General features: G+C 42.7%; 1 protein-coding gene across 3 annotated transcripts in view; it reads left to right on the forward strand.

Annotated features, from left to right (window-relative positions):
* The window catches only part of WDR44 (WD repeat domain 44), an 83666-nt gene that overhangs the window by 40045 nt on the left and 16934 nt on the right, over window positions 1-26687 (forward strand). For all 3 annotated transcript variants that reach the window (XM_027837317.1, XM_027837328.1, XM_027837337.1), the window contains 8 exons: window positions 1522-1617; window positions 2739-2875; window positions 5233-5316; window positions 14991-15097; window positions 17097-17248; window positions 19527-19665; window positions 20831-20895; window positions 23486-23599. In XM_027837317.1, the coding sequence (XP_027693118.1) occupies window positions 1522-1617; window positions 2739-2875; window positions 5233-5316; window positions 14991-15097; window positions 17097-17248; window positions 19527-19665; window positions 20831-20895; window positions 23486-23599 (894 nt within the window). The remainder of the gene's footprint in view (window positions 1-1521; window positions 1618-2738; window positions 2876-5232; window positions 5317-14990; window positions 15098-17096; window positions 17249-19526; window positions 19666-20830; window positions 20896-23485; window positions 23600-26687) is intronic.

Here is a 26687-nt window from a genome sequence, read left to right on the forward strand (position 1 = left end):
TGAGGTCACTATTGTGTTTTCGTCAGAACACATTGACCTTTTAGAACAGTGCTGTGGAAACATGATGACTTGTGTATGTAAGAGTTACCTTGAAGCACATGTGTAGCATGGATCACTCCAAGAATACCTGAGATCAAATCCTGCCTTGAATACTTGTTTAGTATATGTTGAGAAAAAATTGTACTCCTCATTGACTCCCCCAAATAGACTTCCGAGTTATAACAAAGAATTAGTGTTCAGAAAATCAGCCACATGCTGGCCATGTCTGGCCATGTGTGTGTCTTTCTGTCCTTTGGCTTTGCCAGGCCTCTGAGGTCAGGATTGTCACTACGTTGACCCGAGTTCTGATGTCTCTTGAGGCTCTTTTTCTTTGTTATTGTGCGGCATTGTAGAAACTGTGTTCCTGATTTGGCTTATTTAATGCCACACCTATTGATAGTTCTTTCCAAGTTTCCCTGAACCTGTCGTATTTGTTGGGTTTTGTCTCAACCTGTGAGTGTGGTGAACTGGAAAGGAAGTTCCTTGTTATAAAAATTTTGGTGTAGAAAGGGCTTTTCCTCCTGTCTTTGATCCACTTCCGGTATATGCCTAGTACTGGAATTGCTAGAATATGATTTAGTGACTTCCTTGTGTAAATCCAAATTCTTTTCCAGAAAGGCTAAACTCATTAATTTATATTTCCATCACTGGTGCATCCCACAGCCGACATTTATCATTTTCATCTGATACCATATTTGCCACTTATCTGATGGATATGAGATGAAAATCAAGATTTATTTTAATTAGCATTTTTCTAATTATTGATTGGGGACATTTTTTTTTTTTGCTTATGTTTGTTGGTAGCTTGGCTTTCTCTTGAGAACTGCCTATTCTCATCCTTAGTACCCTCATCTATTGGAGAATGGTTCCTCTTATTATATTTCACCTCGTGCTTTCTTCATACCACCCCCACCCAGCTGGTTGCCTTAGCGTCACTGTAGGGATGATGAAAAGAAGACTGAAAATACCTCACATTCCTGACCCAGTTCTGCCCAAATGGGGGTTATTTTTGCAATATATTTTAAAACATGAAAACCTGCCTATTAGCTAGTGGGGCCGTGCTCAGGGTGTGCCAAATGTGAACGTGCATAAAACCCGACAGGTGGCAGAGCTTAAAGGGTGACAGAATACAGGAATGCTTGCCTGGTCTGGCTCCCCTGGAGCTGTCAGTCCTTCTAGGCCTGCTCAGCAGCCATCCTCTTTCTCTCTGTTACCCTACCCCATGTAGAGTGCTAAAGCACATTTCTTTATTGTCAAGGTTAAAGAGACAGCTCACTTTGTGGGTAATGGAGGGGTCAGAAAGGACAGTCTTCAGCATGCTAGGAATATTAAGTCTCTAAAATGGATGTTTTCCGTTTTCCATCTTAATAGACTCCATCATCAGAAATATTGAAGTTCTTCACAGCTGTGTGTGGTAATGGCTAATTGAAAGTTCTCTGAAATTGTCTGTTGGGTTTGCTTTTTATAAACTTATAATTTCAGGAAAATGGAAAAGCATCTGATGGGCCGACAGTAGCAGGGGAGATGATGGGTCCTCAAAGACCAAGGTCCAATTCTGGAAGAGAACTTACTGATGAGGTAACAGTTGAAATGGCTTTTTTTTTAATGGTTAAAAGCATCATAATGCAAAACAAATGAAGGACATTGGAGTGTCCCTTCAATGTTATTTTAAAGGGGCATCTCTTGTAACTTTCCTTTCATTATTTGACATAAGGGGAAAATGTAACCTTGACTTAATAGCTGTATGGTCCTAGGCAAGTGACTTAACTTCTCTTTCCCTTAGTTTCCTCATCTGTAAATTGAGGGTAATAAATAGCACCTCCTAGGGTAGTTATGAAGATCAAGTGAGATAATATTTGTAAAGCACTCAGCACAGTGTCTGGCGCATAGTAAGTTAAAAAAAAAAGATGGTGAAGATATATTCTTTTAAAAAGTCAGTATCATATAATGGTGTTGATTATGTAATAAAAAATAAGAACCATGGTTTATAGGAATGTCAGAAGGTCAACTTAGTTCTAAAGTTAAGTACCCAATACTACAGGCATATATTTTTGTTCATACCGCATAGCACGCAGCGTGTACACACTTTGTTTTTGAGTGCTTTCATCCAAAATAGAAAGGAATGAACTGATCTGAGAAATTGGAGAAGAGTAATCAGGACCAGAATAGGGACCCTGTGGTTGGACTGTAGCCATGGTGAGAATAGTCTAGAACAGAGAGTCAGGGAAATGGAGAAGAGGAGAGAGGACAGGGTGACTGTGGAGGAGCAGAGGAGCAGTAATCCAGAAACTAAACTGCGTCATTGCAAAAAGAAGTGAGATGTCAAGATTTTTGCTATACATAGGATATAGGAAGAAAGGCTATCTATCTTTGAATCTCTCCATGGCCTGGGTGACTTGTTCTTTTTAGTACTTTTATAATGAGGCACTATTTCTGTGACATTATTTATTCCAGCATATTGTGGGACTGGTTTCATCCTTGGTAGCTTTATTATTATACTGTGAACATTGGCCAGTGTTACTTGCTTCTACTCCCTACTTTGAGTGTTTTTCAAGCAGTATATCCGATGTTTCTTCTATTTTAAGTATGCAGCATTGCATGTCTCTGGCTGTCCTTTCTAAAAGAATTCTCCTGAAAGATTCAAGTAGAAATATGGAAATTATTGGTGGTCTGGCACTAAATGTTCTTCTTGATTTCAGGAAATTTTGGCCAGTGTAATGATTAAGAACCTTGACACAGGAGAAGAAATACCTTTGAGCCTTGCAGAAGAGAAATTGCCTACAGGGATTAATCCGCTCACCCTACACATTATGAGAAGGACTAAGGAATATGTGAGGTATGGCTTACTGCAATTCTTTGTCATTTGTATGAGAAAGATTTCCTTTTTTTAATACTTTTAATTTTTTTTCTTTTTTATTCTGAATTAAACCAACAAACACAACAAACTTTCCAGTTTGTAAAGAAGAACCAAAAAAGGATCATATTGGAAACTGTGACTCTCCATTACATAATTTATTTTTTAGAGAGTTTTTATTAAATTTAACAGGGTAGTAACAAAATAGCATTATTCATGCCAAAGAAATTCTCAGAATGACTTATTAAGACTGTCACCCTGAGTTTCCTAAAAGAATATTTTTAAAAAAATATGTATTATCAACTGGAAGCTGTCCACAAAGTTAGCCTCAGGCTGAAGAATGCATTTAAACAAAGAGAATTCAGGACAATCAAGTTGACCCCACACACCTTTATTAAGCATTAAGCACTAATGATGGGCAAGGTGCAGGTCAAGATAGGAGATGGATGGATGCCTGTGCATGGATGGTTGGGGTATACTGCTGGATTTTCATATACTTTATTTTGTTAATTTTTTCAAATAAATTTTTATTTCCATCTCTTGTTTTTGTACCACCTAAAATTCCCCCTGTATCCCTCCTCTTGCCCCTCCCACACGCAGAGAACCATCCCTTTTTTAAAAAATCTACTTTTTGTTTATTTCATTAAGTATTTCTCAATTACATGTGAAAAAATTCAAGTTTGATTTTTAAAAATTCTGAGTTCCAAATTCTCTCCCCACCCATTGAAAAGGCAAGCAATGTGATGTTTCTTGTAAATGTGAAGTCATGCAAAACATATTTCCATATCAGCACTGTTGCAGAAGAAAACACACACACATACACACACACGAACAAGAAAAATAAGGAAAGTAAAAAAGTATGCTTCAGTTTGTATTCAGACTCCATAGTTCTTTCTCTGGAAGCGGATAGCATTTTCCATCATGAGTCCTTTGGAGCTGTGTTGGGTCATTGTATTGCTGAGAATAGCTGAGACATTCGCAGTTGACCACCATACAATATTACTGTTACTGTGTACAGTGTTCTGGTTCTGCTCACTTCACTCTGCATCAGTTTATATAAATCTTCCTAGGTTTTTCTGAAAGCATTCTGCTTGTCATTTCTTATAACACAATAGCATTCCATCACCATCAAATACCACAGCTTGTTCAGCCATTCCCCAATTGAACAGCATCCCCTAAGCCATTCCCTATAATAAAGAATTTTTTTAAAGAAAAAAGAAAAGTTTTTAGCGAAACCAATCAATACATAGAAAATGTTTTTATATGCTTTCAGTTTCTTTAGTTTTTAATTTTATTCTGCATAGTTTATATATCTGGAATTAAAATGTAGTCCATCTATTTGTTTTGTCAAAATCTTTTTTTTAATGAAAATATATAAAATGTCTTGATTTGAATTGAAAGCAATTTACAGTAAACGTTTATTTTAATATAACTGCAATTATCTTAAAGTATAAACATATGTATGTATGTATGTATGTATGTATGTATTTCCTTGTAAAGAGATGGCCTTTTAGGAGAATAGCCTATACTTGAATCAGTGCATGAAGTTCATAGTTCCTAGGATTTCGAATGGAAAAGGACCTAAGAGTCATCTTTGGTTTAGGTCTAATTTCTAAAACTGGAAAAGAAGCACTGAGCCACCTAATGAAATGTCATTGATCTATTAGACTAGAGGGAGAATCACAGTTCCAGTGGACTTAGTGCATTCCTCTTGGAAATTTGACTTTAGGATCCAGTGATCTTGGTTAATTTGTCATCTCTTTAGGCCAAAGAAATGACCTTAGGGGAGCTAATTGACTTGGAGAAAAATATAGCTGTCTCAGAAACAATTTACATCACAAGGATGGGGCGTGGGAGAGTCTGTATATTATCAGGGAAATGTCTGGTCATGTGGTGAAGAGGGATGTCCACTAGACAGCCCGTGTGCTGGGAGGAATCTCGTCCTCCTCTGCCACTCACTAGCTTTGGGACTCCAGGCAAATCGCAGCTTCACTCAGTCTGATTTGTCCTCATTTGTAAAATGAGGAGGATGAGAGCTCCCATCTGACAGGGCTGTTGTGAAGCTCAGATGAGATTGTGTTGATAAAGTGCTTTGCAAAGCTTAAGGTGCTCCAGGAAGGTCATTATTGTAATTATTATTACACTGGACCCTGGATTAGACAACAGGCCTCCAGATTTTCTGACCTCTTTTAGCCTCCTGGTCCCCTTAATAATGGGAAAACCTACATGACAGTTGGCAGCTGAGGACTCGTTCTAGAGGAGGGTAAAGGTCAAATGAAAAAGATGGTGGTTACACATTTTTAAAAACGGCATCATTTATTTCTCTTCTTTTTCTCCAGTAATGATGCAGCACAGTCAGATGACGAAGAGAAGATCCAGTCCCAGCAAACAGATACCGACGGCGGAAGGCTAAAACAGAAGACGTAAGTTTGGTCTGGGAAGTGATAAAAAAAAATATGAATCGCTGTACTCTGTGACATCTGCATTTTCCCCAGTTTTCTTTCCTTGACAGTAACAATAACAATAACAATAATAGTGGTATAATAGCAGTTATATTAGTAACATTTATATAACACTGTGTTGCCAGGCACTGTGCTAAGTGCTTTACAAATATTATCTAATTTGGTCTTCATGACTTCTCTGGGAGGTGGGTGCTATTATTATCCTCAATTTGCAGATGAGGAGACATAGGTTAAGTGACTTGTGCAGGGTCACGTAACTGTTAGTAAGTGTCTGAGGTCATATTTAAACTCGGTTCTTCTTGACTCCAGGCAGCACCACCGAGCTGCCAGTAGCACCAAGCATGTTTGGTGGAACTGTCAAGGAATCAGCCTTAAAAGTCAATCATATATTTCTTTCATCCCTTAATACAGACAGTTCTTACTTTACATAAATTTGCATTACACAAATTTGACTTTACATAAAGAATTCTGAAAGAAATCCCCATTCCAAAAAAATTATGAAAATGTCTTACTCAAAGCCAATGCCAGACAACATAAATGGTGGTGGGAAGGTGAGAAGCATCACGAGGTCACTTCCCACGTGCAGACAGTGAATGATTCTGTACCTCTCTCCTCTGTTCAGTAGTGATCCTTACGTTTTCACCATGGTGGGTGGCAAAGTGCTCTTGAGGGGAAAAGTGAACCGTCTGGTCAATGTAAGCCAATAGACTTGGAAATAAAAATGAAAAAAATGAGAAATATGAAGGAGACCAAAAACTATGATTAGTAGCATGTGAACACCATAGTGAAGGCATGCACAGAAGGCAGTGCTTGCATGCAGGCCACTTACCTGTTGAAACAAAGAGAAGGTGCTATTTCTAGTGAGGGAGAAACGATTGACTATGTGGATAGAAGCCCAGGCTCAGAAGAGGATTCCTTTAAGCTTGATGACAATTCAAGCCAAGGCTCGAAGCCCCTTTGAAAAAGGAACATAGGTATTTACGGCAAGCACTGGTTGCTTTGCACAATTTAAAAATTGCACAGGATTTCATGATGTGCACGTGTCAGGAGAGGCTGCTAGCGGAGCTATTGACACAGCAAAGAAGTTCCCAGAGTTCCTGCAAAAAATAATAGATGAAGGTCCCTACTTGCTGCAGCAAATCTTAAAAGTAGACAAAACTGGCCTGTTTTATAGGAGAATGCCATCTTGAGCCTCTAACTAGGTGGGGGAGAGAAACTATGCAGGGGCATAAAGCTTCTAAAAATAAAGTTAGTCTTCTACTTAGAGAGAATGTATCTGCACCTGCACATTACAACCTGTTCTTGTGTACCAAGCAGAAAATCCCAGAGCATTGAAAGGAATCCGCCAGGCAACGCTACCTGGCCATTGTTACTTCGCCACCCCTAAGGCTTGGGGAACCTTTTTCATCTTTGAAAAATGGTTTATGCACTGCTTCATTCCTGAAGTAATGAAAATAGCATTTCTTTCAAGATTCTACTTCTTTTCCATAATGGCCCAGGTCACCTTACCTGTCTGGAAGATTTTCATGAAAATGTACAAGTGGACTACCTTCTCCATAACACTACTTCACTATTAAATAATAAAATAGTTAAATAATAAAATAATAAAACAGTAAGTTCACTTACCTTGGCAGTCCACATAGATGATGAGGTTGACACACACATTGCCAGAGCTAGCTCAGTGTTTGGGAGGCTCCAGAGGAAAGCGTAGAAGAAAAGTAGTATTAGACTGCCTACCAAACTGAAGGTCTACAGAGCCATTGTGCTGACCCCGTTGTGTGCCTGTGAAACCTGGATAGTCTACCAGCGGCATGCCAGGAAATGGAATCACTGAAGATCACCTTGCAAGGTAAGGTACTGGACTCTGAGGTCCTTTCTCGATCTGAACTGCCAAGCATTCAAACTTGATTGCAGAGAGCGCAGCTCCAATGGGTTGGCCATATTGTTCAAATGCCAAATGTATGTTTGCCTAAAAGACTATTTTATGGAGAACTCACAAGGCAACCGCTTACATGGAGAATAGGAAGAAGTTATGCAAGGAGACTCTCAAGGTCTCTGAAGAACCTTGGAATCGTTTGAGATATGGGAGACACTGGCACAAGACTGCCCTGCATGGCATGCTGGCACTGTACTCTTATGAGGAAAGCAGAGCCACATCTTTACATAGAGTTCTGATGAAACAGTCTATTAGAACGGTCCACCTATGTAAAGTGAGGATTGTCTTGAAATAGTTAGTTCATCAAGGACTGGCCTTCTTTTTATTTTAAGGATACAGCCAGAGCCATGCTGAGTAGTTTTCTTGACTTCAGGAAATTTTTGCCAGGGTAATGATTAAGAATATTGCTATGGGGGAAGAGGGGTTTATGAATGCTTTTTCTAAGCTTATAACTTTGGCCTGCCTCTGGAAGTGATGAGTGCCAGAAGTTTATCACCAATTGTATAGAGTCGTGTACTTGAGTGGGTCTGTGATCCCACCATGGGCACTCCCTCCAGTGGTACAGCTCCTAAGCCATCCACATGCCTCCTCTTCTCTTCTGACTCATGCTCTTGGGAGAGGAAGGCAGAAACTAGGCAGTTCTCCCCTTGGTCTGTGTTGAAGCCAGATTCCCTTCATGTGTAGAATATTCCTGAGCTTTTTCCAAACATGAAAAAACTAGTGGACTTTAGTCATTAAGCTTTCAATGCACTGAAAGGTTCCTTAGCAGCTTAAAAAGAGTGCCTGATTTGTAACCAAGAGAGAGCTTGTGCTGAGCCCATCTGCTCCATTGTATAACTGCTGTGAAGGCAGGAAGCCGTCTTCCATCTCAGCAGAATCTAGAGGCGAATGCTTGTAGATTTCCGAGACATGAAAGCTTGATCGATTCAATTCAACCACCCGTTATTAAATGTCTGTCCTCTGCAAGATTCTGGACCTACAGAGACACAAATAAAAAAATTTCCTGCCCTCAAGTAGCTTTAGATTCTCTGTGGTGTGAGGGGGCAGTATTAATATCATTAACACCATTAAGTCTCATACAAGAAAATGGTGGTTGGGGGGGAGGGTGTGCTGACAAGCAGAAGTCTTGATTGAGGAGATTTCATGGAATAAGGCACTTGCCCCAAGCCTTGAAGGGAGATGAATTCTGAGAGGCAGAGATGAGAAGGGCAGAATGCATTCCTAAAGTGGAGGACAACTTATGCAAATGTAAGGAGACAAGAGATGATATAGTCTATTTGAGGAACAGGTAGGAGGACAGTTTGTGAACATTGAGTTCACAAAGGTGAGTAGTGCCAGATGGGGCCAGAATGATAAGACAGACATGATTGGGCAGGAATTGAGGCATGTGAGACAGAGCCATGTAAGCATGGAGTGTCCCTTTTGGCAGTTTGGTATCATGAATGTGTATTGGACCCAGTTAACCCAGACGTGTGACTTTGTCTACTAGTTTGGGAGTTTCAGTGGAGAATCAATGAATTGGAGTTAAGAAATAATGCAGGGGATGGTTTCAGAGAAACCTGGGAAGATTTAAATGATCTGATGCAGATTGAAGTGAGCTAGAAGAATAATTTATACAAAGACAACAATATAGTAATGACAGATATAGTATTACAATATAGTAATTTGAAAGAATTAGGCACTCTGAGCGGTGTAGCGACCAACCTTGATTCCAGAGGACTAATGATGGAATACACTACCTACCTCTTGCCAAAGAGGGGAATGACTCAGAGTGCAGAATGAAACAGACTTTTTTGGTTTTGTTTTGGATTTTGTTTTTTTTTTTTTTGACATGACCAATGCAGAAATGTGTTTTGCTTTACTACACATGTTTGTAACAAAGGTTTTATTTTTCCTTTGTTCTCAGCATGGGGAGGGGAGAGAGAAGATGGAATTTTGCCAATAGGAAAAATATATATAATTTTAAAGGAATCAGCAGTTCAGGCATGACATTATATTAGAGGGGAAAAGGAATCTATCTTTGAAAAGAATAGAAGGCTAGAATAGTGGTGATAGATAGGAAGAACAGGACAGGCTGGAGGGACTGGAAGTTGCAGGGATGGTAAAAAAAAAAAAAGAGTTTGAAGAGGAATGAGGAAGTAATGGAAGGCCAGAGGATAGTGATCAGAGAGGTGACTTTCGGAGGTGAAGCTCATTGAGGTGTCATAGTTGGAGGTGACAAGGAGATTTCATGTGGCCACCTCTGTATGTGGTGAATCAGTCACAGTGAAGCTCTAGGCCACGGGGCTTGAGGAGGCCACAGTGCATGAGGGGAAGCGGACAAAGGCCGAGGCTGGGCTGAAGGGGGGACTGTGAGCCCACCTCCTGGCCTAGTGTGTAGGGTTACTTGCAAGTGGGAGGCATCAGAGGTGTCTCAGAGAGATACAAGTTTCCTCGACTACAAGAGAATTAAGAGTGTGAGGAGAAGAGACAAAAGATGCAAGGAAGCTTGTTGATGATTGAGCCATTGTTTGAAAGGGCAGAGAAGGAAAGGCGGTAGGGTACAATGTGATTGAACTAAATGGGGATGAGAGAGTCAGGAGAGGTAGCAGGGGACAGGGTCTTTGGTCCCTTAAGGTGATGACTCAGAGTCACTGGGATTGGGGGAACAGAAGGTACAAGCTTGATAGCAAAACTCTGCGCTCCCATGCCCCTCCCAATAAGGAGCCTTTCCTCTTTAGCATCCACCATACTCTCTTTCTCACGTAATTATGTATGTGCCTCTCAGTTTGCATGTTATATCGCCAGTGCCCCTCACCTCGCACAGTAGAGTCGTCTTTGTATCCCCAGTGCCCATCACAGTGCCTTGTGCCCCATAGTAAGTACTTAATAAATACTTGTTAGATTGGATTGAACCTCTGGGTTCCTTAGGATCCTGTGCGGATGGAGATGATGTAAGTGCAATGTTCATTCTCTAAACACTTGGCGGTGGGGTCAGGAGGAGATGTGGTAGCCCAGAAATCCAGGGCCCCCAAGATGAGAATGAGCTACAAGTGATGTCAGCTCCGCAATTACATCCTAGCCCACAATGAGAGGGGATGATGCATACTCAGAAGATAATCCTCACTTGGCACGTGCACTTGACTCCATGTCAAGCCTGACATTTGGTGCTCTGGCCCTCTTGGTATTCGGTCTAGTGCCTAAAGCCCCAGTAATGGGAAGTAAGGCCTTTGTCTATGGTCCCAGGATTTCTAGCTGCCAAGTGTGGTGTTTGAGACCTTGTTGGGCAGCCAGAGTTCCTGGCATTAGCTCATCTTCACTTCGTATTCTAGGCTTTACACCTCCTTGCTTCCAGAGGCCATTGGCTTCCATCTTGTAACTGCAGTCTCCAGTGTTTGTTTCAACTTGTTTGTCCCTCAGGGACAGGCTGCATTGGTTGGCAAACGATGCTTCATATTCCCCAGAATCTGGTTGACACTGTCATTGATGCTAATTTCCACTACCCTCTCTGTCTTATTCTATTTCTCTCTGATATGGGTTCAGAACTAACATAGGTACTAGAAAGAGCTCTGGTGATCCAGTTTCTCTGGCTAATGAACAAGAGTCACATCAGACCCTCCCATGTATAACAAAGGGTTAAACCCTAATTCCAAGTCACCCTCATGGCCAAGACAGGCATACCTATGTACTGGCACTTAGACCTTTTCTTTTGGCAAACCGATTCTATCTGATGGTTCTTAATCATCTGTTCTTATGCTAAGAAATCCCCAATCTCTGTATCCGACCTTCACCCCAGGTTTAGTCTCATATCTTCAACTGCTTGCTAGATATATCCATTTGCATATCATGACATGACATCAACCTCATCGTACCCTAAAAAACTGTCACCACCCCACCTTCCCCACCCTGATCCCCTCTCAGCTTTTCTGTGTACAACTGTTTCCAAGTTTAAAATCTTGGAATTTACCTAGAGTTTTTTCCTGTTACTCATCACTTATAACCAACCAATCACCAAATCCTATCAGTCCTTCCTTTGAAATTTCTCTTGTACCCATCCCTTCCTTCTTATTCACACTTTGAACCATCATTTTCTAAGCCCTTATTATTTCCCGGGGACTGGGGGTGGAGGATGGGAGAAGGCCCAGAGTCATGATGCCCTCTGCAGCCCTTTCCCTCATTGATTTTTCATGGGAGAACAACCTTTGTAACCAGTGTAGTGATTGCTCTGGCCTCACTGAACCGGCTACATCTCCCCCTCAGAGTTTCAGAGGTGCCCTTAAGAGGATGGGTTTTCTTTTCTCTAGAGCCATTGGCTCAAGCCCCCGTTCCAGTGTATCCCCCCCCCCCGCTGTTAGTTACCAGTGATTAGTATTCCAGTTTTATTTGACCAGTTAATATCACTTCACGTCTACAAAAGAATATTTACTTAGGAGATATAACAAGTATAAAAGTATAAGCTTTTCTGTCCCCAGCACTTGTGCATATGTTACCCCCTAGACTATCTCCATCCTTAGGAGTAGAGCAGTCAGACTTAACTCAGTTTCTATATGACATTAGCCTCACAAGTTCATAATCCAGGGCAGGGGGGTCAGTATCGGGTTCTGCCTTCCCAGCTCTGTTCTTCCCTAAGAGGAGCGAGTTCTGTAAACACAGAAATAGCCCCATGTTCCTGACAATCAGAGCCCTTCAGGAACCATTGATCTTTTTTTAAATTTATTTTTAGTTTTCAACATTCACTTCCATTAAGATTTTGAGTTGTGAATTTTCTCCTCCTCCCCCCTTTACTCCCCCCTCCCCAAGATGGCAATACATTCATATCAAGCATAGTTTCACATTAGTCATGATGTATAGAAGAATTAGAACCAATGGGAGGAACCACGAGAAAGAAGAAATAAAACAAAACAACAGAAGAAAAGGAGAGCAAATGGTGTGCTTCCATCTGCATTCAGACTCCATGGTTCTTTCTCTGGATGTGGATAGCATTTTCTATCATGAATCTTTTGGAGTTGTCTTAGATCCTTCCATTGCTGAGAAGAACTAAGTCTATCAAAGTTAGTCATCACACAGCGTGGCTGTTGCTGTGTACAACGTTCTCCTGGTTCTGCTCACCTCACTCAGCATCAGTTCATATAAGTCTTTCCAGGTTTTTCTGAAGTCCACCTGCTCATCATTTCTTACAGCACAATAGTATTCCATTACATTTATATGCCACAACTTGTTCAGCCATTCCCCAGTGGATGGGCATCCCCTACATTTCCAATTCTTGGTCACCACAAAAAGAGCTGCTATAAATATTTTTGTACATGGGGGTCCTTTTCCCATTTGTGTGATCTCTTTGGGGTAAAGCCCTAGAAGTGGTATTGCTGGATCAAAGAGTATGCACAGTTTTATAGCCCTTTGGGCATAGTTCCAAATGGCTCTCCAGAATGGCTGGATCAGTTCACAACTCCACCAACAGTGCATTAGTCAGGAACTATTGATCTTCTAGGAGATGGCTGTAGTCTTCATGTGGCGCAGTAGAGTTGCCTGGACCCTTCTCAGAAGGTGGTACAGTGAGATGTGATACTGGAGACTACCAAACTACAACCTACCTCCTCTTTCTGGGGCAGGCAAGCCAACCTAGGGGAAGTAGCCAAGATCCTTGAGGGAGAGATAGGAAGCAGCATGTCCCAGACAAGTCCAACCACCACTCCCTGCACCACCATCTCCTCTCAGACTCGGAAGGGGACAACCCAGGAGCCTTGGGAGTAGCACTTCTTCCAGCCCAGTGCCCTCGGCCATCATCTTAAGAAATGAACTTTGGGGTCATGTGGCCTGGCAACTGTTCCTGCAAGTACTATGAGCAGAGCTACTGAAAATCCGGAAGTTCTTAGTCCTTGCCACTGTCACATGATTACTAGTGGAAATGCCATTGAAGAAGTGGCATTACTATCTGAGGACCATGGTACCTTCCTGTCTGACTTGCAGCGGCCCTGTCTCCCCATTTGAATGGGAGCTCCATGACGGCAAGGACCACTGGAGTTTTCTGTTGGTATCCTCAGAGCTTAGCACAGTGGTTTGCACATAGGAAGTACTTTATAAATGCTTTTATTCATGTATTCTTTCATCCAAATGCTGCCTAGCTGCTGGATGGAACTATGTCTCAATACTGCTGGCCTGGGACAGAGAAGGCATTCCTTGAGAGGCATCAGTATTGGGCTGGCTGCCTACAAAACCCAGCATGGTCCCCACTCTCAGACCTCCTAGTGGTTTGCTCACATGGTCTCTCAAAGTTGACAAGGTTGTGACCTCCTATCTCCTTTGTCTAGAAAGAAGCACGAAAGATAAACTCAAGAGTGGCAATGAGCAGAGAGGCCCATGTTCCCCGGTTGCACGTCAGCGTTGGTTTGGGAGAGCCTAAGGCCTCTCCTCATGTAGCATTGTTTCTTCTCTCCCTGGTATTCAGTCAAGCAGGAAGAAATTGAGCCCAAAAGGCAGATTTTGGTGGACTCATGCCTTCTGAGTGCAACCCAGTTCTTGGTACTCACCAATCAACAGTCTGCCTGTTCACATGGTTAACAGACTGGGATCAGATACAGAATATCTAAATGTGCTTCTTGGTCCTCATGGGGATTATTATGGAAGCTGGGCACTCTGTGCGCGATCATAAGGGCTGGGCTTATTGGCTAGTCTTCCATCACATCTAAATGGATGTTCAAAAAAAAAAAAAGTGAGCCAAGATTGTTTTTAAAATAATCCTACCAAGAGTTGACTTGAAAAAATTTAAAATTTTATACAATTATCTATTTAATTTATGTAAGTTATATATAACATAATTTATATAGTTATTTATATAATTATAACTTTATAAATTGGTACCAATGGCGTATAACTAAGTGTGCAAGAAAACAGTTAAAAGACTGTGTTTATCATCATTTCAATAGATGTTGCTGATGTTATCAAATCTGGTAAACTTCTCAGACAACATGTCTGGTTTAGGTAATTGTATCTGGGTAAAATGATGGTGCCTTGAAATCAAGTCACATAGGCCAGCCATTTGGGTTTTCCCTAGGTTTGGATAACAATGTGAGCTAAAGCATAATAGACTCGTGGTTTTTGTATAACAAATCAAACACTTTTGTGAATGTTGATCTGTTCTTATTAGCCCGATAGACAATTGGGCATGAGATTTACAACCATGAAAATTCAACAAGTAATTCAGCCAATATTTCCTGTGCACCTACTGTGTGCCCTCAGGGAGCTTTGACAGTCTAAGGAGAACTTTGAACACAGTTGTAGCAGTATGAAATAGAGTGTGAGAAATGTGAAAGAGGGAGAAGGTGGGGCCGGGGGGGAGAAGTGGAATTGCAGTGAGCAAAGTGAGCTAACTCAACCCAGCTCAGTATTGAACTATAGGAACCCAGATAGGAAAAGAGATCTTCCCCATTTTGTGTGGAAGAAAAGCCATCGCCTCCTTTTCCGTGTCACAGTGTAGTATTGACACACTTCCATAGAGCAGACTTTCGACAAATGAATAGAGATGTTCTAGGTTGACCTTATAATCCAGGGTGAATGCACCTAGTCCCGACGGCATGGGCTGCTGGGATGTGGTTGTTACTCATTTATGTTAAGTTATACCTCAGCATTTTAAGTGGTTAGAGGGCATGGATAGAGATGCAAGCATGAGCTGCTGTACTCTGGAGACCCAATGAATTAATAAGGCATCATTTTTGCTTTTTAGGACTCAGCTCAAAAAGTTCTTAGGAAAATCAGTGAAAAGAGCCAAACACCTTGCTGAAGAATATGGCGAGCGTGCTGTAAATAAAGTTAAAAGCGTTCGAGACGAAGGTGAGCGAAAGAATGTTTTAGAGGTTAGTTAGACTGAGGATTCCACTCACTTCCTCCAAATTTACCATCTTAGCATATCGTTTGATTTCTTCCCACATGAATTCTGAGAGAAAGAATCAGGCTTTTTTGGTCACTCTTTTAAGAATTCCATTACTTAAAGAAATTGCATAATATAATCCCATCCCCAAAGCACTTAATGAGGGGGAGGTTTAGATACCTTTGTGGCTATATACATTTTATCTCCTTTGTGTATAAACTACTTTATGGCTGAAGACATGATGTCTGAGCAACATACGTGGTTCATTAGTAAGTGTTTAATGGTCTCCACTTGCAAAAAAAAAAATCATTTGACTTTGTTGTTTCGTGAATATTTTGTCTTAAAATATCTGGGGTAACCATGACATGGCCAAAAGAGCCTGCATTTGGAGTTGGAAAATGTGGGTTCAGTTCCGAGTTCTGTGTGTGAAGACGAAGATGGCATTAATGTGCCTTGGGTACTTTGTTGGGGTGCTTGTGAGCTCCCCACGAACAGCAGCTCTGCTCTGTCTGAAGTGTTAGTGATTGCCTTGGGATCCAGAAAAATGACCTGACTGGGCCTGAAAGTGGCAGAGGCCAACTGGAATCCTGGTCTTCCTCTGTCGTGTGCTGTGCCACGCCACCTATGTGATGGCAGCTACAAATTGTCATTCCCATCAGGATTTTGGATCAGACTTAGAATTTCATTAGCGTAAGGATCCCTGGATAAGGAAGCTCCCTTAACCAATGTATCCTATCTGCTTAGAGAGTTGCCTAGGGTACTGAGAGGGGAAGGGGGAAGTAAGGGACTTGCCCAGGGTCACACAGTGTGTGTCCAAGGCAGGACCTGAACCTAGGTCAAGGCCAACTTTTTAATATTCCCATTAAGAAGTAGAATTATGAGATCTGCACAAATTCTAGGCATTATGCATTTTAAAGTAATAGAAATTATTTTTACTTTAGTATCTTTCTGTGAAGTTTAAAGTTCAAATTTATTGTTATTAATAATAGTAATAGCTAGCATTTACACAGGTTGTCCCAAAAGTCTTAGTGCAGTTTTATGCTTTAGTAACTTCAGACATATGAATCCTACAAACTTAACACAAACATCATTTGAAAGTTTAATTATTTGAATGTTGTTTATGCTTATTTAGTTTTATGAACTGTGAATAACAATTTTTTTATTTTAATTTTAACAAGCTGGAGCAGCCTGTCATTATGCATTGCATAGATGACAGTTTCAGGGTGACCCTTTCTCAGACTGGTGGCTCAGTCGAGGCAGTCCTCCTGTTTGGCCACTTCAGTCACCTGGTTGGTCTCCATTTCCATCCCATTTTCTTGTGGGGGAGGCAGGGGTCACATCAAAACTGTCCGGTAGGTATTAGTGCCACATTCTTTGGATGCGAAGTTTGCAAATGCTGTCCTTCCAGTCCCTGAACAGCAGCAGCTGATGAAAGATTTTGCAAAGTTCGAAAATGAATTAGAGCAACGTATTGCACAAGGCGATAGGTTGGATTCGAATAAGAAACTGAGTAATATTTCAGACATTTTAATAATTAACTTTTCAAATATTGCTTTTCGTAATCTTGTAGCACTTCCTCTTCTGAAGCTATTAAAGGTTAAACCTGCCCTAAGACTTTTGGGACGTCTTGTATAGGATTTGAGGGTTGGCAAAGTCCTTTTTACAAATATTATCTCATGTGATCCTCACCAAAAACCCTGTGAGATAAGTGTTATTATTATCCCTGTTTTACAAATGGTAGAAAACTGAAGTGCAGAGGTTAAGTAACTTGCCCAGGGTCACACAGTTAGTAAGCATCCAAGGCCAGATTTGAACTCAAGTCTTCTTGGCTCCAAGCCCAGCACTCTGCACCGTGGAGCTAAGTTCACTGAAGTGTCGTCCTAAGCAGTAGATCTAGACGGTGGGAGGTGATTGCTTTGAGATCATGACTAGCGGTCATTTCTCTTTCTCTTTCCTCTTCAGTGTTCCATACTGATCAAGATGATCCTTCGTCAAGTGATGATGAAGGAATGCCATACACAAGACCAGTGAAATTCAAAGCGGCCCATGGATTCAAAGGACCTTATGACTTCGAACAGATCAAAGTGGTTCAAGATCTTAGTGGTGAACACATGGTAAGCTCACAAAATTTTAGACTTGGAAGGGATCTCAAGGTCAGTTTTGTTGTTGTGTCATTTCAGTCGTGTCTGACTCTTGGTGACCCCATTTGGGGTTTTCTTGGCAAGGATCTGGACTGGTTTGCCATTTCCTTCTCCAAATCATTTTGTAGATGAGGAAACTGAGGTAAACGAGATTAAGTGACTTGCCCAGGGTCACATGGCTAGGAAGTGTCTGAAGCTAGATTTGAGCTCAGAAAGATGAGTCTTTACTCCAGGTCCAGTGATGATCCACTCTGGCATCACTAAGCTTCCCAACAACAAAAACAACAACATATCTGCCAGGTCCTCATCTAGCCTCTGCTTAAAGCCCTCTAACGAGGGAGAGCCCATCTCCCAAGGCAGCCGAGTCGACTTCGGGGCAGTTCTAACTGGTAAGACGCGATTCCTGATATCCAGGTATGTTGGCCTCTTCAGAGTTTCTGCCTGGTCCTGCCCTCTGGGGCCAGATGTAACAAGTGTGATCCCACTTCCATCAGATACATGAAGATGGCTGTCATGTTCCCCTGGAGTTTTCTCTGCTTCAGGCTAACTGTGCTCAGTTCCTTCATCTGATTCTTATGTAGCACAGGACTCCAGGCCCATCCCCATCCAGGTTGCCCTCCCCCAGCTAAGCACTGTCCAGCCTGAACTGATGCCCCTGTAACTGAACCCAGTGCTTCAGATGTGGTCTGAGCAGGGCTGAGGTCAGAGGACCATCACCTCCTTCATCCCAGGAGATCTGCCACTCATGACATAGCCCAAGATCACTCGCTACCTTAGCCTTTGTGCAGCGGCTGCTCCATCCCACTGCCAGCTCCTAATGAACTGTTGTTGTCCTCTGAAAACTCCAGCTCTTTTTCAGACAAACTGCTATCTAGCCAGGCCTTCCCCCAATCTTTTTAACTCAGCTGCCATGCTTTAGATGCCTCTTAGTGCCCTCACTTGGCAAGATCTTTATCAAGATGTCAAGTGACTTTTTTTTTTTCAAGTGATTTCTTAAGATTAATTTCATTTCAGTGAAAAAGAGGTGGATTAAAAAAAAACTTGCCTTCTTCCATAGGAACATGGATTTCTTGAACCAGGCTCAAGAAAAGAGGGGTTTATTAGTTGTGACACTGAATTTCTGAAACTTTCTTCCTGTATAATAATTAAATCTTTGAATAAATTTCTTTATTAAGTAAGCAAAGTATTGAGCAAACTACGGGTTTGAGTCATTTTAAGAAAACATTGTTTACTGCAAGCAGGATCTGTTTCCTCACCCAAGGACAGTGCAGAACTTTTTAGTACCGATGGCCATTTCAGGATCCTGAAACACCTTTTCAGTGTCCAGGGCACAGCTGCCATCAAACCCAGCTACTTTCAGCTGTTAAGACAGAATTCAACTCTGATGGAGACTTTACGAAAGGTCACTGTATAGCAACACCTATATGTTATGGGCAAAAGTATCTTGAGGCTGGTCCCCTGTCACCTCCAACAGCATCTCATGCTACACGACAGATGGAGAGGCTGCTTGGCTATCTGACTGGTGATCAGTGCTTCCCCATAAAGCTAGCAGTAATGCTTTGAATGATGTTTTCTACAGTTTGGCGACTCTTGCCAAGAGATTTTGCCTGCCTAAAAAACTAGGAAGAGACTTTGGTTGTAGTGCTCTTTGCCATAACATTATTTACCCTGAACCTAATTGAAGATTGTCCATTTGAAGCATGTGGGCTCATTTGCCTCATGCCAATTCCTAGGGATAGTAGGACGCATGGTATTAAACCCTGCTTCTGGAGAAGTGACTAGGACAATCCCCATCCTGCCCCCTTATCCATAATCAGCCCCAGAGTGTAGGGGTGCTGCTCCTCAAATGGGAAATCTAGTTCTCTGACCCCTCCCCCCCCAGGAGTGCTAGGACCACCCCCCCCATCCCCTTTGAGACTAGGATCATTAATCATTTGTGTTTTCAAACCACTTAGGAAGCTCAGCTGGGCTTGTGGTACCTTGGACACAAGGCCTTGGGTCTTCTAGTCTTAGGTTGTGTTGGGTGCCAGCTGGTATAGCCTGACTGTCTCTACCTTCCCTTCTATCACTGCCACATGTCCTTGAATTGCCACAACAATGGGCAAACTTGCCACCTTTCATGGTAGTGATGGTATACTGTATTTTAGCACACATCCCAAAGGATATAGTTTCTAACTTTATATTTGACCAAAGTGTAGTGGCTATGTCAACTTTTTCCCTGTTAAATTTGCATCTTCCTTTGTTTTGCTAGGGAGCGGTTTGGACCATGAAGTTTTCACACTGTGGACGATTACTTGCTTCAGCTGGACAAGACAACGTTGTGAGGATATGGGCATTAAAAAATGCTTTTGATTATTTCAACAACATGCGAATGAAATACAATACAGAAGGTATCTTGACACTTTCTGCTGGTGTTTTCTTTAAACAGGGGCCTTATTTTGCCTGGATTTCTCAGTGCAGTAACGTGCTACCTTGTCTCTCCCCCAAAGTCCCCTCACTGTAGCAGCTGCTCCTTGCCAGAACAGCCTCCACCCTAGACATTTAGCTTGAAGGAAATGAAAACGAGCCCTTGGGAACCCAACAGAATAGCGTTCAGTCAACAGACTAAAAAGGACTTGCCCAGATGTTGTATCCAAGGTGATGGGCCTTCCTTTGGCAACCTTTTGCTCTTGGGTTAAATGAGAGAGCCAGGGGCCAAACACCTGAGGGTGCAAAAGAGGAAGAGGCAGGAAGGCAAGGCCCAGTGACAGTGGAGAAGAGAGCAGGCTGCCCTGGAGGAAACAGCAGACTTAGCGACTCTCAGAGTCCAACAGTCTAGCTACTCAAACCCTAAAGTAAGCACAATCCAGTGTAATAGCTGATGTTTGTAGTAATCACCTGAATTGTCAAGAAATGGTCAGATTAGATTGAGAGTGCAACAAGTCCTTGCTGTTCCTTGCCCTTATCAGCCATTTCATATCTTGTGGTCCTACCTCGTGAAGGAGAATTCACCTTTAGTGACCCCAACAAAGCCGTACCTAGGCCCCAGGTTCATATATCCCAATTCACTGGGTGGGTCATTCGGCCCTGTTGGTTCTAGACTCATTGAGTGGTAGATGTGGAAGGGACTTTAGAGGTGGCCTAGTCTAATACCTTCCTTTTGTAGAGGAGTGACATTGGGGCCTGGACAGGGTTAGTAATGTACTGTTCAAGGTCACACAGCTAGTTAGCAGTAGACCGGGGAATAGAAGCCTGGTCTCTTAGTGTCCAGCCCCAGTCTAAATTTTTTTTTTTAGCATACCAGTATTTATCCCTCAGGATTGTATACACTGTGAATAATGAGGATTTACTAGCCTTTGTTTACTGTGGCAGGGAATAAGGTTTGGGTTTTCATTCTAGGTGGTTAAGGCAAAATTTGGTGTGTAAAAGGTTAAATCAGTTGTAAAGATTCCCTCATTCAATCAGAGGATCTATCTCATTCCCTGACAATGCTGGGTAAACGAGGGGTGACTATACTGGCTTCACAGTGGTTCCCACGTGTGTGTCTTTTTCAGCATTTCTCTTTGTTCTTTTTAGGACGCGTATCCCCTTCACCTTCTCAAGAAAGTCTGAATTCATCCAAATCTGACACCGATGCAGGAGTATGTTGCCTCTCATTGTCACTCTTGGCTGGTTTTTGGTACTGGGGCCTTCTCTTGGTGCTGGTGATCCCTGCCGGCATGCCTTGGTTACGTTGCTTTTTCGTCACTGACCTGAGTCATGTCCATTTGTGAGGTCCTGGCTCCAGCCCCTTCATGTTGTGGAAGCCTCCCACTGCTCTAGGCTTTAATCATGTGTAGTCAGTTCTGGGGTTTGACTGATCTCTGCATCTGATGCTGTCTAATCACTGCCCAGCTGTCCCTTTTTTTTTAAGCTACCTTTGTCTGTTCTTTCATTGGTTAACAGAGTGATGACATTTTTTCACACAACTAACTTATGTACTCTGCCATTTCTGGTGATGATAATGGGTCACTTTAAGTGTATATTAACCCAAAAGTGTCAGTCTGCTTTATGGTATAGACTCCAAGAACCTGGCCACAAAAAACAGTAACTTGCTGTGATAGCTCATGTCCTCTGCTCATTTCCTGAGTACTCATCTTTTCTCCTTATCTGGACCATGAGCCCCGTGAGAGCAAAGATGATGACTGTAAATGTTTGGGGTCCACAGGCTGGTTGGATATTGCCATGTGGCTACTGTCATGTAGCGATGGCATGTAACAATTCTTCCGATGATGTTTTCTGGCCATGATAGTAATACTTCATGTTTTCTTCAGTGCTTTTAAAGGACCGCTGTCCATCTGATATAACCCTTTAAAATCCCAGTAAAGTAGAACAGGTTGTTACTCCCCATAGCAGAGGTGGGAAAACTTGGGCTTAAGTCATGTGACTTTCCCAAGTCCACTCATCTGGTTACACCTAGAATTTAGGTGTCCTTATTTTTCTCAGCCCATTCCTCCACTAAACCATGCTGTCTCCTGCTATAAACTGCAGAAAGGATTTCAGTTCATTTCAGCTAACATTTATCAAGTTCTTACTATGTGCTGGGCACTGAGCAAAACAAAAGTTTACATAAGCCCTAGTCTTCATTTATGGAACTTATTGACAGGGAGTGGGCTAGGACGTTCCACGAGAAGTGGTACAAAATACAGTGCTACCCAAAGGCTGCAGAGAGGAGGCAGGGAGGCCATTGCAAGCACAGGGAGCAGGGGGAACTGAGGCATGCAGGCCAGTTTGGCCAGAGTGAGGCCACTTTATGGAGGGCCTGGCATGCTGGGCAATAGGAAGCCAGTGAACATTTTTGAGCGGAGGTGTGGCACAGCTAAACCTCCATACATGAAGTCAGTCATTCTGGTAGAATTTTGACAGCTGGATTGGAAGGAGGAGAGAGTGGCATTGGGAAGATCCTCCTTCCGGGGCTCGTCTAGACCACCAGGTTGAGGGGGCGGGTGGAGAGTCTGAATGAGGCTTGGACCAACAGGAGCAGAGAGCAGGGACTGGATCTGACAGATGAGGTGAAATTGACAGTCTTTGATAACCAGTGATGGGAGGCAAGAGGCCGGCCTAACTCATAGGTTTCTAACAAGGAAGCAGGAGTGAGGAGTGGTACCCTCGGCAGTCAGCAGTCAAAAGGCATTGCCCATTTAAGGGAATAGGATAGGGAACTGGCATTTGGATAGGTGACATTAGGTGCCAGCAGAACCTTCCGGTAAAGTGCTCTCCTGTGGGCATTTAGGAGAGAGACATGCTGATAATAGTTGGATCCTTGAGCTAAAGTTAAAAGGCAATTTTTTCTGTTTCTGAAAAAAAAATTTATATGGAGAATGTTGTTATGGTATAGAATAGGAGTTCTTAACATGGGGTCCGTGAACTTGTCTCTTTCTAATATTTTGGTAACTGTATTTCAGCATAATTGGTTTCCTTTGTATTCCTCTGTATTTTATTTTTTGCATTTAACAACATGATTCTGAGCAGGAAGGGGTCCATAGGTTTCACTAGACTGCCAAAGTGAGGAGGGGTGTGATCCATGGCTCCAGAAAAGGTTAAGAACTCTGTTGCTATGGAATATTATAAATGGTAGAATGTTTCTAAGACTATGTAAAGCTTCATATACCTGCCATAAATGTACTATGCATATTTTTGAAATTTGAAAGTATCTTCATGATCCTTGACATTCAGATTAGTATATGTTAGTACGTGTGTGTGTGTGTATATGCATATATATACATACATATACATGCCTGTACACACCAACGTGGTATGTATTTAGAGCATATTTGCAGTTTACATGAACAATTAAATACTTTTCTTGCGTGAATCTCTGTTTGATGGGCTTAACCAGCATGGGTGAGATGTTGCTTTTAATTTAGGGAATTCAGATTACATAACTGAAAGCCAACCAAGGGCCTTGGCAAGACTTTGGGGTAGGGCAGAATATGGGGCAGAGGGGGAATGTGGTCTCTAGGAGAATGAGCCAGCTGGCAGTTAGGGCCACAGAATAGAAGGAAGTAACCAGGAAGGAGGTGAGCTTATCCCCAGTGTCCCAACAAAAGGAGGTAGGAGAAGGCAGTGGGCAGCAGGGGAGGAGACTGACATCTGCTAGGGTTATGTGGGTGAGGGCCTGCCATCTGTCTATTTGATGTAAGAAGTTGTAAAATTTTGCCTCTTGGTTTATGTGCTTGTGTGCCTAAATAGGTGTACAGCGGTGCTGATGAGGACCCGGATGATAAGAATGCACCGTTTCGGCAGAGGCCCTTTTGCAAATACAAAGGACACACGGCAGATCTTCTTGATCTTTCCTGGTCTAAAGTAAGAAAAGCTTATTTCAACTCCACAGCCTTGCTCCTGTCATTTGGATTTTAAGACAACTAAACAAATGTTCTTCATTACTGTGATTATTTAAAAAGATGAAATCTATGTTCATGTGCTTATTGGTTTGTGGATGTTTATGTGTTTATTGCTTGTGGTTATGCTACAAAGAAAATACAGTCAAAAGCTTAAGACTCTTAAGTTACTTTTGTCTCACAAATTGGCTTTTAGTTCTGCCTAAATATTCCTATCCCTTTTGCCTGTTTTAATTTTAAAAAATGACTGTAGTCTTCATCAAAATGGATCTGGATTCCACCATGCAAAGTCCAAGATAAACAGCAAATCGCAGCTCCTCTTGGGGCTGATGTGCAAAGTGTCTGGCCAGGCTCGAAGCTAATTCCATGCTTCAAAAGTTGGTGGAAGCTGATTCTTATCCCAAAGGAGCAGCTAGTTGCTGAGGTGGAAATGGTGGAAGGTGAGGAAGAGGATTTGGAGAGGAGAAAGAGCAGAGAGGAGAGCCTGCTGTGCCCTCTCGATCTGGGGGGAGAAGTTTTTAGCGGATTTAGGGAGAGGATAGATAGGATCTCATGGCCTAAAATGATCCTTACGTGGGAAGTTAGCCTGGGAAGGATGGGGAACCGTCAAGAATGAAATTATGAAAACATGAAGAGAAACAATTCCATTGAGTAAGAAGTGGTGCGGGGAAGCAAGAGATGGAGTCTAAGGAGATGAATACAAATGTCCTGGGTACTCATTGACCTACTTAAACTGTGAGAGTAGAGGATGAATACAGAAAGTTGGCCCAGTCCTGTAAGAGGGGTGCCACAAGTACTAAAGCTCAGGACAAACTGAGGCTGGTAAGGCAAGCTAAGGACAAGAAAAAAGGCCTTAGTGTGGGAAAAGGAAGCAGGGCTGCTCAGCTCCAATTTTGTTTCTGTTGTCTCTCCCAAGGAGAATGATCTTTATACTGGAAAAGTTAGAACAAAAGAGCTAATTAGAGAGTCGATGCACCCAAGAAGGCAGGACAGTAGGAAGGAAATGCTTAGCTGGCAAAGAGGTTTGAAGCCCCAAGGCCAGAAGAGCAGTATACTTGGGTCCTGAAAGAAATAGCAGATGTGATTGCCAAAACACCATCAGTGATATTGGAAAGGTTGTGGCAAACTGGAGAAGGGCGAATAACCTGATTTTCCAAAAAAACAGAAGAGTGTCAACTCTGTGAACTTTAGGCCAGTGAGCTTGACTTAGATTCCTAGCAGAACTCTGTAACAGAAATGTAGAATTATGAAAGGAGTGGTTAGTGAACATCTAGAAAATGGAGCGGTGACCCCACAGGGAGCCACCCCCATGGCCTTCTCACCAACCAAACAGGCAATGCCAGCCTTGCCTTGTTTCCTTTTCCAATGGGCTCACTAGCCTGGGTTATCAGGGCTCTAGATTGTGGCAGAGCATTTGATAATGTTTCTCAAGTTGTTCATGTGAACACGCCGGTGAAAAATGGACTAGATGTTCGTGACTTGGTGAATGGCCCTGCACTAATTGACATTTTTTCACTGACTTGGGTAAAGACGTTGTCGGCATGCTTCCCTATCAGCGGCGTAGATGGCACAAAGCTAGACAGCATAGCAAGCGGACTGGATGCCAGTATCCCCAAAGATCTTATATAAGCGTGAACATTGGGCTGAATCTAATCAGATGAAATTCTATTTCAGTTTGCATTCAAAAAATTGGATTTACAGGTGCAAGCTAGGGGGCCATGGCTAAATGCTGTGGTTCATCTGAAAAAGTCTTGGGTGGTTTTCTTGGCCTTGGTAACTCATTTCAAGCACTGGCTATGATCTTAGGCTACATTAAGAAAAGCACATAGGGTGGTGGGTGAGGGGGCAGGGCTGGTATGCAGAGCTGCTAGTCAAACACGGAGCGTTGTGCTCGGTTTTAGATTCCACATTTTAGGAACGACATGAACAAGCTCCAGACACCGTCCAGGGGAGGGCAAACACAATAGTGAAGAGCCTTGAGATGGATGAATGAGAATGAATAAATGAAAAAGCATTTATTAAGCTCTTACTGTGTGCCATGGCATTGTGCTTAGCACAGGAGATACAAATGCCAGAGTGAGGCAATCCCTGCCCTTCTACCACTTCAGACGTGCTAGATGATGAAGAGGAGGAGACTGCTGGCCAAGGAGGGGAGTTTCAGTCTGGGGAGGCGCGGGGGTGGTGCGTCGGTCCTAAGGCCTGTTGAGCCACATACTCTTTCCAGAAGCAGTGGTACTGTTCATGTGGTTACTGTGCCCAGAGCAAAGGGTGGAAAGCAAGTGGAGAGGAGAGGTGACAAGACGGTCTAGCGGCAGAGCACTGATGACATATACAGGCTGGTCTGGTTCACTCACCAATCGGGGAAGCTCGGTCCCAGAGCAGTTGCTCCATGAATTCTTGGATTCATTCCCCTAAGGACTGGAGGCATGGTTTCTGGAGTCTAGAATCTCCTGGTCCAGGTGCTAGCAGAGCAGATGGCAAGATGATGGCAAGATGGCCAAGGGAATAGCTGGATGACATGATACCATGGGAAGACTGGTTGAAGTTTCTTAAGAGCGGGTGTGGAGGACCATCTGAGCTGTCTCCCAGTGTTTGAAGGGCTGTCCTGTGAAAGGTAACCTGGCTCACTGTGCTTGGTACCCGAGCACAGACCATAGAGTAGCAGCTGGAGATTACCACGAGGCCTGTCCACAGGCCTGCTAACAGGACACAGGGAGAGGGTTCCCCGTCACTGGAGGTCTTCAAGCAAAGTCTGGCGGGGCCTTCGCTGCTACTGGCTTGGCGGTAGTCAAGATGATTCCTATTCAGGTACAGATCCAGGTTGGACTTGGGAAGGAAGGCAGCAAGGGCCCTGCAGCCACCTCGGGGTTGCCCTGGTTCTCAGAAGCTCACATCCCAGTGCACAAATTAGTGGGTGAAATGAGAGCTGTTCCTATGATTTCAGAATTTCCAGGGTCATTTTGACCACTGAAATTATGTGGTTTTGGCATTTGTTCATGTTTCTTATCACCTGTCTTGCCTTTGCTTTCCTTCAAGTTGCAAGGTCTGTTAAG

This window comes from Vombatus ursinus, unplaced genomic scaffold (assembly GCF_900497805.2).
Source record: "Vombatus ursinus unplaced genomic scaffold, bare-nosed wombat genome assembly UNPS02004533.1, whole genome shotgun sequence".
In the NCBI taxonomy this organism is placed as follows: Eukaryota; Metazoa; Chordata; class Mammalia; order Diprotodontia; family Vombatidae; genus Vombatus; species Vombatus ursinus.